The following is a 12,449-nucleotide window of genomic DNA, read 5'->3' as shown; positions in this document are numbered from 1 at the left end:
ACATATCAGACGAACAGCCAACGCCAGCCCTGAAGCAATACATAGCTTGGATTTTCTAGAGCGTCTTGAGAATACCGGCGAAGAAAGCGCGAGTTCCTTTCGAGTTGATGATGCGCCAACGAATAATGATCAATAAATTAATTTCTATGTATGGTATATTACTTAAGTTCTTGAGTCTGTTCGTTTCTGTCTTTATCTCTCCCTATCATACTTGTAAACAATCACTTATGTTGTCTTTATTGTTACGCATCGCAGAGCATTCTTTATATCCCATATATAGTGATGGTCCTAGACTATAGGTTGTCTAGTTCCAAAGACTGTTTACATACACTGTTGCGCGTATTCAACAAACGTACTAAAGGGCTCAAAGTCATCCATCTTAATGCGCAAAGCCTATATAAAAAGCTGGATGAATTGAGATTCATATCTGAGGGTTCTGATATAGATGTTATATGTATTTCCGAAACCTGGTTTTCTTCATGTCACAAAAATGATTTGGTGCAACTAAATGGATATCAACTGTTCAGGGCTGATAGATGTGGTCATGGTGGTGGTGTTGCTATATATGTTAAAAGTAGTTTATCCTGTAAACTTTGCTGCAGTGCTAGTCCAAGTGATCTTGTCGAATATGTGTTCGTAGACGTTTTCTCTGTAAATAATGAAAGGCTTCTTATCGGCTGTGCATACAGACCTAATCGTGGAGTTGACTTCTCTGGCTTTATTGAATTTCTCGAGCCTCTACTTATAAGCTATGATAATATAATCATCGCTGGGGATTTCAACTCCAACCTTCTCGTCGACTCAACTCTAAAGCTAAGTATGGAGTCTCTTGGACTTTTTATTTTATTTTATTTTTTGTGAATGATCCCCTGAAATTGCTCCACTACGATCAATTGTCGGCATCTTGCTTTTCAAAACACGATCTAATATTTCTTAGTTACAACTTCCAAACGTCACACATACAATGTTCCTTTACATATCGTGATTTTAGAAGCATAGATTACAGTTCCCTTAATGCAGCGGTGGAGTCGGTTGAGTGGAGCTTGATTCGTACACTGACATCGGTCGATGATCAGGCATCATTCCTACAGAACCATATCATTAGGCTTTTCGACAACTATGTGCCAGTGAAACTCAAAGCTGCTACACACAATAATACCCCTTGGTTTAGTGCCAATCTAAAACACTTAATTCACCAGCGTAACCTTGCTTACTCACGATGGAAAAGATACAAAACCCTGGAGGCTCACAACTGCTTCAAAACAGCTAGGATCGCTGCAAACAAAGCCATTAGGTCAGCTAAGCAGAAATTTTATAATAACAAGTTTAGTGCTGCTTTGAGTTGGAAGGAAACCTGGAAGTCGATTAAACATATTGGTATCGGAAAATCCAAATGTGATATTTCTGTCCTCCCTGATGTAGACATTAATGAGATAAATATAAATTTTGTAAATCTGCCAATCTCAACTGACAATATATGTGCTGATAATCATTGTATTCGCGCTAATGTTGATTTTGGTCCTCTTGAGTTTGCTAGTGTCGATGAGTGTGATGTCGTTCAAGCCATTCTTTCAGTAAAGTCTAATGCTATGGGGTTCGATGGTATATGTCCGAAATTTTTAAAAATAATTCTTCCTAAAATCCTTCCTCACTTAACCTACTTGGTTAACTCTGTGCTGACGTCCTGTGTATTTCCCAAATGTTGGAAAGTTGCTAAGGTAATCCCAATCCCCAAGCAAAACAAGGAGTATAGGCCTATAGCTATTCTGCCTTTCCTTTCCAAGGTCGTCGAACGAATTTTGCACTGCCAGATAAATACTTATGTGCAGAATAATAACCTTCTCACAGATTCCCAGTCTGGATTCAGGTCAAATCGTAGCTGTAAAACAGCGCTCCTATCGGTGATAGAGGATATTCGAGAACAAGTTGACAAAAATTTTACTGCTTTCCTGACTCTTCTCGACCATTCAAAAGCGTTTGACTCGGTCGACCACACCGTTCTCTGCAAGAAGCTGGACAACCTATTTAATTTCTCCAACTTTGCAACAGCCCTAATCAGATCGTATTTGGCCGACCGAACTCAGGCAGTAAGTGTTGGTAGCAGAAAGTCTGACTTCGTCAGTGTTTTAAGAGGAGTCCCACAAGGCTCAATCCTTGGTCCCCTGTTATTTGTTTTGTATATAAACGATTTGCCTGGTGTTCTCAAGTATTGTAATATTCACATTTATGCTGACGACGTACAATTGTATATGTGCTGTCCTAGTGATCGTACCAGTTCATGTATTAATAACTTAAATTACGATTTGTGTCAAATTGGTACGTGGGCTTCTATGAACGGCTTATGTCTTAACCCTAAGAAGTCGAAATGTATAGTCATTCATAGAAGGTCACTAGATAAAAGTGGAATGGAAAATTTAATTTTAGACAACACTATTATAGAATACGTTGACACGGCAAAAAATCTAGGTATAGTTTTTAACAAAACCCTGACATGGAAAGATCACATCTTCCGCACAGTGGGAAAAGTGTATGGGATGCTTCGTACACTCTGGCTTACACAATATTTTACTCCGTTACATATTCGTCTACTAATAGCAAAAGCGTACTTAATACCTACGCTCCTTTATGGTTGTGAGGTTTACTCCAATTGTGACTATGTATGTAAGAGGAAACTTAATGTTGTGTATAACAACATTGCTAGATACGTCTATGGGTTGAAAAGACTTGACCACGTCTCTCAACATGCTTACAGGTTGCTAAACATTTCTTTCGATAACCTTATTAAACTTAAAACGCTCACTACGCTACATAAATTAATATATATGAAGGAACCTGACTATCTGTATCGGAGGCTAAATTTTCTCCAGTCGTCTAGATCTGTTCTCCTTACCCACTTCAGACATCGTATGCTAATATCTGATCGCCAGTTCTTCATTAATTCCATACGTCTTTGGAACTCGCTCCCTTCTAGACTTAGGCTTATAAGCAATGCTCTGCTCTTCAATAAAGAATTAACAAGTTTCTATAATAACCTAGACAATTAAAATACTGATTCCTTCTAAGCAAATGTACTCTATCATTCCTTTATTTATCTATTTACTTTAACCTTTTCTTAGCCATAGTCATTAGCTTTAAGTTTCAAGATTAGATTGTTCCTATTTTATGCCTTTTACCGACTAGCACTGTAAAATAATTTTTGTCAAATTGTTGTGCTGGGATGAATTGCCTAATAAATACAAATACAAAAATATACTTTATTTTTTTTTTAATTTGACTAATTTTTTGTATGACCTATTTATATTTTTATATTCATCCCACTCTCCATGTAACGCACGCGTATACATATTGTATTTATATTTATTCATTTGTGCCAATTCTCTGTCATACCATTTATTCATTAACTTGATATGCACTTCTTTCTCGTAGGTTAAACTTTCCATAGCCTGAATCATTATATTATTATTTAATTCGACTTTTACATCAATTGATAAGTTTATAGTAAAGTTGAAGTTAAATGATCTAAGGATGCTTATTAAAATATCACTATTATATTTGTCCCATGATATGATTTTCTTGGTCAGTCTCATCTTGTATACTTTGGACGTTTTAATATTAAATTTTATAATTTCATGATCAGATATTTTGTATTCCTGCAAATTATTACAGAGAATTTCATCCGAGTTTGAAAATAATAAATCAATTTTCGATTCACTTGTATCTGTGATTCGCGTATTAAATTATATTTTTTGGCTCATCCCCATCACAGCAAATATCTCATTTAATTTAGTACTATATGTTGAAATGCAGTTCATGTTAATATTAAAATCACCGACTACTATATTATGGTTACTTTTTTCATATTTATCAATTAGAATTTCCTTTAGGCATTCAACAAAAGCTGCATCACTAGTGCTCGGCGAGTGGTACAGAACTCCAATCTGCCACTTTTTATCAACCTTCTTCAGTTTTATTACAATGCACCATACGTTTTCATTTATGTTATCATTATAGATTACTTTAACATCAATTGTACTATGTACATAAACTAACACACCTCCTGTGTGCTTGCTATGGGAATCACATCTTATCATTTTATAGGTTGCTATTTTTAATTCATTGTCCAGAATATCTTTGGTTGTACATGTTTCAGAGCACAGTATGATGCCTGGTCTATGAACTTCCGCCAACACTTCCAACTCTGATTTGTTAGCTACAAGGCTATTTATGTTTAAATAGATGCATTTAAAGTCATTGTTGATGTCCTTTGTGGATCTTTTTTGGTACTTTGATACTCTACGTTGCATAACATTAGCATGGTCCAGGTGAGCCAGTGGCCTGATTGTTGGTTTCTAATATCCTAGCCTTTGTTTTTTTACATTTAAGTGTTTTAAGTAGACAGGGCAATGTCTGCTATTGCACGGGTGATTGGTATCAAGCCCTAGATTTAATTTCTCATTAGCTCTAATACAAATTATGCACATGTTTTTAGGTTGTTTCTTGCACTCCATGGGTTTATGTTTACCCAAGCCTTTGCTACAAACATCTTCATTTTTGCATTCACTAGCTTTATGGTTGTATCCCTTACATTTAAAACACATTATTATATCAACACCATCGTATACTTTGCACCTTTCCCATCCTATATTCAGTTTATCTAATTTTAACGCTTCAGTAAATATTTCCACATCCACCTCAACTATTGCATTATAATAATTTTTGTGACTAACTTTAACATTATATTGCTTAATAATTTTTACTTCACCCTGTTCAAAGCATTTATTTTGTTTTCGTAGACATTCAGTTAATTCATCACCATTCTTTTCAAATTGCATACCTGTTATAAATAGTCTTGGTTTATATTCACGAGGTATCTTTATCTCATATTCATTGCTAATTTCTTTGTCCCCTATTTCTTTTATTTTGTCTCTTTCATTTTCATCAACACTATCGATCACCATAATACCATTATTACCAGCTTTAATATCTGTTATCTTTAGTTCCTAAGGATTAATTTTATGGTTTAGATCTTTCTTGGGTTTTTCACACGATTGTTTTACTTTCGGTTTAACAATAATAGGAGTACGTTTCTTTATTTCAGGCACTGTAGTATCTTTGCTTTTGTTTTCACCTTTTTTATTATTATTTTTCATTACTTCTGCATATGACAGCCCTTTTTCCTTTTTATTATTACTACTAATTTTCTTTATTTTGTTACATACCTTTTCATTGTCTTTACCAATTATTTCAGTTTTATTTTTCACTTCTTCTATCATTTCATATAAGCTTTTATCTCACCAATTTTTTTTCAAAAAGCTTTTGTGATCTTTCCATAGTTGCTACTCTTTGAGTATATCGACCCTCTACAGCTTCCAATAAAGCCTTTATTTTATTTTGGCTTTTCTTCATCACCTCTTCAAACTCATATTTATACTCATTTAATATTGTATTGTTTTTCTTCACACTCATTTGCATTTCTTGTAGCACCAAGTCTACATTCTGAATATATGTAACACATTCATCACACATAAATCGTGCCATATTTGTTACATTTTGTGAAGCGCGAACAAAACACTTTATTAATTTTTTAAAATGTTTTACCACAATTTTCTTGCTCGAAAAATGTGTACAAGGTTTTCACGTCCGCTCGCTACACGTCCGCGGAGATAGTAGTTATGAGTGGTAGCAGTCGTTTGGGGCGCGAGCAGCAGCGGATACTTGGTGTGGCTTGCTGAGCAGCGGAGCTGCGGGAAGGTGGGGGCGCTAAGGCGTAGACTACGGGATGCCCTTGGGCGTGAACAGCAGTGAAATGGGGTTACGCTGAAATGACAGTCCTTGGTCGGGAAAAATCCCGAGTCGCTCCAGTACATAGAACCGACTGCCTTGGGAAGCGGCAGTTTCCTGAGTCAATGCATGTGATACCGTTTCTGCAAATGTTCGCTTTGGGTTTGCGTTTGTAGCTCGCTTTGTTTCGACGTCCCGTATGCCATTTATAAAGCTCTGAATCTTTAACCTTTCAGTGTATTCCACGGTTGCGTTTGCCAAATGAGCAAACCTTTCAACATCCGAAGCAAACTCCTGCAATGTCTCATTCGCTTTTTGGTAGCTGTTTGCAACTCAATTTGGTATATCTGCATCCTGTGTTCGCTTCCGTATCGCCTCTCTAGAGCACCCATCAAAGTGTCGTAGTTGTTCCGCTCTCCTTCGGGAATCGTCTGTAGGATTTCAGCAGCAGGTCCTTTCAATACCGCAACTTTATCTCCAGCATTCCAGTTGTTCACTGTTGCGGTCTTATCAAACTGGACTTTAAATACCTGGAAAGGAACAGAGCCGTCAAAAGATGGAGTTTTTACCTTCGTATTGCTTGCTGAAACAACTGGCATTTTAAAGCATCTACCTCAGCCTCGATTTTGTTCTCAAACTGCATTATTTTTTCGTCCATACGGGCTTCCAGTTATGCAGAGATCTGCGATGATACCTGTGCTGAAATTTGTCGCACATTTCGGATATATGTACGTGCCTCCTGTGCTTCAATCCTGAATGTTCTTTGTGACATTTCGGATATACGTGTCTCCTGTGATTCCATCTTGGATGTTAAACGTGTCTCTTGCGATTCCAGTTGGGATGCCATATATGTCTTCTGTTCCGCCAGTTGAGATGTTATATTTGTCTTTTGTTCTTCCAGTGGAGATGACACTGTCGATGTTTGAGCAGATATTGCATTGTTGTTGTCTCGTCCCCATCAGGATAAAAGACATCATCGTCCACATTAATTCCTTCCGACTCCATTGCCTCTCGTAACCGTGCTTGAAGTTCGATCTTATTGCCGGTTGTATTCAATCCACGGTTCTCCAACTCCTTTTTCAGTTGCTGGATCCTTAATTCACTTAACTTTGCCATGTCTAAGTTGTATTCGAAATCTTCGGAATTTATTCAACAATTCCTCTTCTGACACCAATTGTAACGAATTTAGTAAAATTCCGCTTATTTGGAACCTTCTGCTAAAGTTCGAATCGCTAAACTGTTGAATAAATCACTCCAATATTCTGTATTGCAAAATGGGCTTTATTAGACTGCTTTGGGAGTAGTACAATTATACTTCACTTCACAACTGATAGCGGGTTTAAATCAAACTGATTACTGATACTCAGCTTTCGCTGCTTTTATACTCAGTTGCCTCGTCCACCTATTTCTCCTAAGGTCTAGTAAGTTCGCGAATTTCATGCTTAGTCACCAACAATATATGTAGGTACATGTATATTTGTACTTATAGTCTTTAGCATATCCATGTGCGTGTATATGTGAGTACTACTTCGGATGATGGTGAGTATCTCTCTGCTGCCTTGTATGTACATGTGGAAATGACGATTGATTTGTTTACGTACATACTGATTAGTATCGGCTTAGAGATGGTAGTATCGCTTAGTGAAACTAATATTCGTCACAATATATTTATTTTTGTTTTGGGTTTTTTTTGGGAACGACAGCTAATCAGACTGCAGGTTATTTCTTCTTTTTGAATTTTTGTAATTCAGGTTACTACTTGATAAGTAATAGAAGTGCATGCATGTGGATATACATACAAATTAAAAAGTTTTGACGATTAATGTGTGTTTGTTGAAATCGTTCTATTTAAGTAGGGTTTTTAAAACTTTGGTTCTAGGTTTTTGTGTTTTACTTACTTAATTGGCGCGTAACCGTTTAAAGGGGTATGCCCGTCCAACAAGGCGCTGCTTCTCTCTGCCAACCGACGCCAATTGGTCACACCAAGGGAGTTTAAATCGTTTTCCACCTGGTCCTTCCAGCGGAGTGGGGGCAGCCATCTTCCTCCTCTTTGTATTTTAGGATAATGTGAAAAGGCCAGGAGTCCTATTATGTAACTCGATTCGAATAAAATTTCTTTCGAATTTAAAAAAAAATTATGTGCTTTGACAGCTTTGATAATAACATAAAAAGGTCCCTAGACGGTATAACTATTACCAAGGTTTGTATTTAGAAGTGTATTTAAATATATCAAAGAAGTGAGCTAGATTAGGTATCCTGCGTATTTCAATATATCAGCTATATAATGCTAACATTTTATTTAACTAGCGCGGGATGTTGCCCAAATTTTGCCGAAAACGTGAGTCTGTAATAAAAACTGCAACTGGAGCACAATCTGTGTCTCTTGTAAAATTTAGGGTAGATGTGCTAGAAACCAGTCGCCGTGCTCTTCTGCCATTTTAAAGCTTTCGAAGTTATGAATGGTAATTCACTAATTATATATAATAATTTAGCGCCATGTAGACTGGACTTCTTCAATTTGTGGTGTGCAGTTCGGCACGAATTTTTAATGTAATAAACAAAGGTTTAATGTGGTTGTTGTTGTTGTTGTGTACATATAAATCGTTCCCGAGATGGTCGGGCTAGTACCATAATAGTGCTTGTTACCGCCGCGTACCGGATCGATAATTGGCACTTCTACGTTACTTGAGTTCACTTCAGTGCGGACTTCGTTTTTTCGAATAACGTGCTGTATACAAATTTGTATAATTTAATTTTTAGTCAAATGGCAAAATGCAAAGCTTGCAAATTTGTTATTTATATGTGCATGACCCGAACGAACTTGTTTTGCAACAATTTAAAATAATATCTAATATTCTTTATCAACATAAATAATTTTTTATTTTTCAGTTGGGTCTACCACCAGAAGTACAACTGGAATTTGTAAATGGTGGTCATGGTATAAAAAATCCACTTGCTGTAGAAAACACTCATTCTGGACATCATCGTATTCGAAGCATAGATTGCGTGGATGATCTTAAGAAGAGTGGAAATATAAGTACTGACGGTTCTGAGAGCGGAGGATGTTCTGGTGATGGTTCTAAGTTTGTTTGTCGCGTTTGTTTAAAAGCTTTTTCTTTGCAACGTCTTTTAAACCGTCATATGAAATGTCACTCAGAAATTAAACGGTACCTGTGTACATTTTGCGGTAAAGGATTTAATGATACCTTCGATTTAAAGCGTCACACACGAACACATACCGGTGTACGACCATACAAATGTAATCTATGCGAGAAGAGTTTCACCCAGCGTTGTTCACTAGAATCGCACTGCCTTAAAGTGCACAGTGTACAGCATCAATACGCCTATAAAGAACGTAGAGCCAAGGTAAATAAATTAAGAAAACAGCTTTTAAATACGTTTATTTATATTTCGTTTATTTTCTTTCGTATTTATTTTTAGATGTACGTTTGCGAAGAGTGTGGTCACACGACTTGTGAACCGGAAGTACATTATATACACTTAAAAGAAAACCATCCATACTCACCTGCATTGCTAAAATTTTATGATAAACGTCATTTCAAATTTACCAACTCGCAGTTCGCTAACAATTTGTTAGGACAACTGCCAATGCCGGTGCATAATTAAGCACAATAATGGTGTCCAGTGTAGATCGTAATACAGACGTGCATACACATTTAAAATAATGGACACATTATAGTCGTAGGTCTAACTTTACTTGAACTGGTCCTTCTACTGAGGAAATTAGCATTTCATTAATTACATCTGTAAATAATAGATAGGTCAATTGACATACTTAAGTTTTCTAAAAACTGCCCATTAAGGAGATTATATTTTTGTTGATTTGCTTTTGAAATTATTGAAAACGTATTTCACTTAAGTTCGGTCATTTTTTTGGTTTCTTTATTATAATGCGTTTTTTTTTTATTAATTTAAAGTGTATTACATTAGCACAACGTAACGTTCAGGTTTATAAATATTTATAAACTTCTGCTTCAAAATAGGTCACGTCAACTAAGCCAGCGTCAATCTATTTTTTGTGTTAAATCAATCCTAGAAGTATTTTTCCTCAAATATTTATTAGGGCAAAAAAACATAATTTATAGTATCTGTTTATTGTATATACTTTCATATATTGAAGAATTTAAGTATTTTAAATTTTAACATCGCTGAAGTAATTCTCATATTACTCTAACAAGTAATTTATTAGGTTGTCTTTTGCTATAAAGTATTTAAAATGAAAATAATTAAATGTGAAAACTGTACTGGCTAAAATCTAGCAGGCTTAAAATAAAGCTGTATATATTTTTATAAATGAAGAAATTCTGCTTCTAATCAGATTTAAGACTTCTAATTAAAATTAACCCGTTAAAGTTTATGATATTATTCATGTAGTGATCCTTTTTTAATTCCGAGCATTATTTGGATACATCTTATTTAAAAGTAGATACATTTACATTTTCCAGTTTTTTATGAACCTTATAAAGAATCATGTACATGTTTAACCCTTATTACAAACATTTCATTGATTTAGTTATGAATTTTATAGTTTATTTTATTTTAATTTGTCTATTAATTTGAAGTTAATTTATTTGAATTTAATGAATTCATGAAATCAAATGATGCAGTAGAAAGTATAAAGAGGCGTAAATAAAAGTAATCTATTTTTAAGTCGTAAAGTGTACTTTAAATGATTTGCTCACACAATTGTAAGTGGCTTGATGTTATCAAAATATATTCAGCTTCTTGCTTTTGTTGCGTACGAATGAAGGCATTGAATCAAAATTTATAACGTCGAAATAAGAGTGTAATATTAGGTTAAAAAAAACTTACCAAGTGGTGGCTCTATGTACAATTTTATAAAGAAAAAGTGCAGCAACGCAAAACACCATAGTTTTTTAATGACTTGAATCTTTTGTGTTAAATTAAAAATTAAAGATAAAACGTTATTATCATTTCGACGTCTTTAGTATTTTCGTTTATTTCATTTCTTTTAATTTTCATTATACATAGTTCCTCGCATTGAATCAAAAAGTCTCACAACTCTCAATGGGTTAATAAATTTAAAACCTCTGAGCGACAAGTTATCACAAAAACCGGACTGGCGGGATTTTTTATAAAGTTTGGTCTAGGGTGCATTCATTTGTCGCAAGTTTAAAAGCACGCGTTAAACTCCACATTTCTTCGGAAGCTTAACAAGCATTATAAATACAACAGTTTCTAAGTACTTAAACATCATCTGATAAATACAAAATAAAGGCTTTACAAATGTTATATATAAGTTGAATAGCATTGCAATTTTATTTCTTAGAAATTTATTTTTGAGTAGCAAAGTGACATTTTGTTATTGAAGGCTGGAAAGAAATTTCCGAAATAATAACTTATACTAAATATGTTTTTAGTATCCTAGACGATTTATATATGCAAGTCAGCATTACATGTAGATGTTTGCCCACCTAAGCCGTTTATCTCGGTCGAACTTTCCTAGTTACACGAAATGATTTACATTTTATAGCTAATCGGGTTTATTGTGCAATCAATGGTGATGGTTTTAAGATAAGTAACACGATTACAATTAAGAATAAATTTCATGTACATTAAGGTCCCTATTCCAGTAGTTTGTGAAAAAACTGGCAATTCTTGTATAAAATATGTTGGGTTCTCTTTTCACAAAAATATTTGGTAAAACAGATGCAATTTTGTGTGACACCTGCTTCGTTGGTTATGTTATCATCCGGAAATTTTTACAAACAACACGATGGGGATGTAAAACTTGTCATTTAAATAACCCAAATAAAAATGTTACTAGACTGGAATAGAGACGCAACCGTTTCATTGAATCGTATTACATCATATTTAATACGTAAACAGCAGCAAAAACTGCCTTCCACCACACCCACCTCTCCACATTTAAGCTTAAGCGTTTCTTTCACTAGTTCATTCATTTTCTGTAGTCAATCGATCCCATATTTATAATTTATATAGACCGTTAACATTTATTTAAAGAAAAACAGTTTTTTGACTCCATTCTTTTAGTATATTCACTAGTTTATAAATAAAAAACTAACTTAGCTTTAAAGAATATTTGTCCCATTTTCTCAATTGCTTTAAGCAATCACACTAAAATCTTTTGTATCTGCATTTTTACGTCACTTAAATTTAAAATAAAAACAGAAGTTCTATATAAAACGGTGCATAACATAGTATGAAACTCGTTGGAATAATCATAATAATCATAATCATAATATAACGTACATTAGTTAAAAATTAGTTTTGCAAATAAAGCTAAATACAGCAAAAATTAAATGAATTGGTTTTAGTTAAGCTGAGTAAACATTAAATGAAAATTTATATAAAAGGAGCCAGCATTTTTATTTAAATCAAACATAACTTAGTGGGTTGGTATACCTTTTATACTGTTGCTAAAATCCCTGGTATATATTAAGATAAAACATCTGCTAATTGTTGTCATCTAAAGGCAGTATGTACAAGGAATGATATCTCTAGAGAATTTCAATTGTTAGCACGAATAACATTCTTAGCGCCGATTCATGTTGTTGTTGTAGCAGTGCTTCGCCCCATCCAATAGGTGCGACCGATCACAAATTGTCATCAATATCCTCTAACGGGAGTCCAAGGAAACTTGCTGTTTCAACAGGGGTGGACCA

General features: G+C 34.6%; 1 protein-coding gene across 3 annotated transcripts in view; it reads left to right on the top strand.

Moving 5' to 3' along the window:
• Positions 1–11,068, top strand: part of LOC137250157 (transcriptional regulator ovo-like) — a 181,873-nt gene extending 170,805 nt beyond the window's left edge. For all 3 annotated transcript variants that reach the window (XM_067782527.1, XM_067782528.1, XM_067782529.1), the window contains exons 4-5: positions 8,671–9,147; positions 9,223–11,068. In XM_067782527.1, coding sequence (XP_067638628.1) covers positions 8,671–9,147; positions 9,223–9,408 — 663 coding nt within the window. In that variant the 3' untranslated portion in view covers positions 9,409–11,068. The remainder of the gene's footprint in view (positions 1–8,670; positions 9,148–9,222) is intronic.
• Positions 11,069–12,449: the final 1,381 nt, after the last annotated feature.

This window comes from Eurosta solidaginis, chromosome 4 (assembly GCF_040869045.1).
Source record: "Eurosta solidaginis isolate ZX-2024a chromosome 4, ASM4086904v1, whole genome shotgun sequence".
Classification (NCBI taxonomy): Eukaryota; Metazoa; Arthropoda; class Insecta; order Diptera; family Tephritidae; genus Eurosta; species Eurosta solidaginis.
Note: the sequence above shows the minus strand (reverse complement) of the source record. Positions and strands in the feature narration are given on the sequence as shown.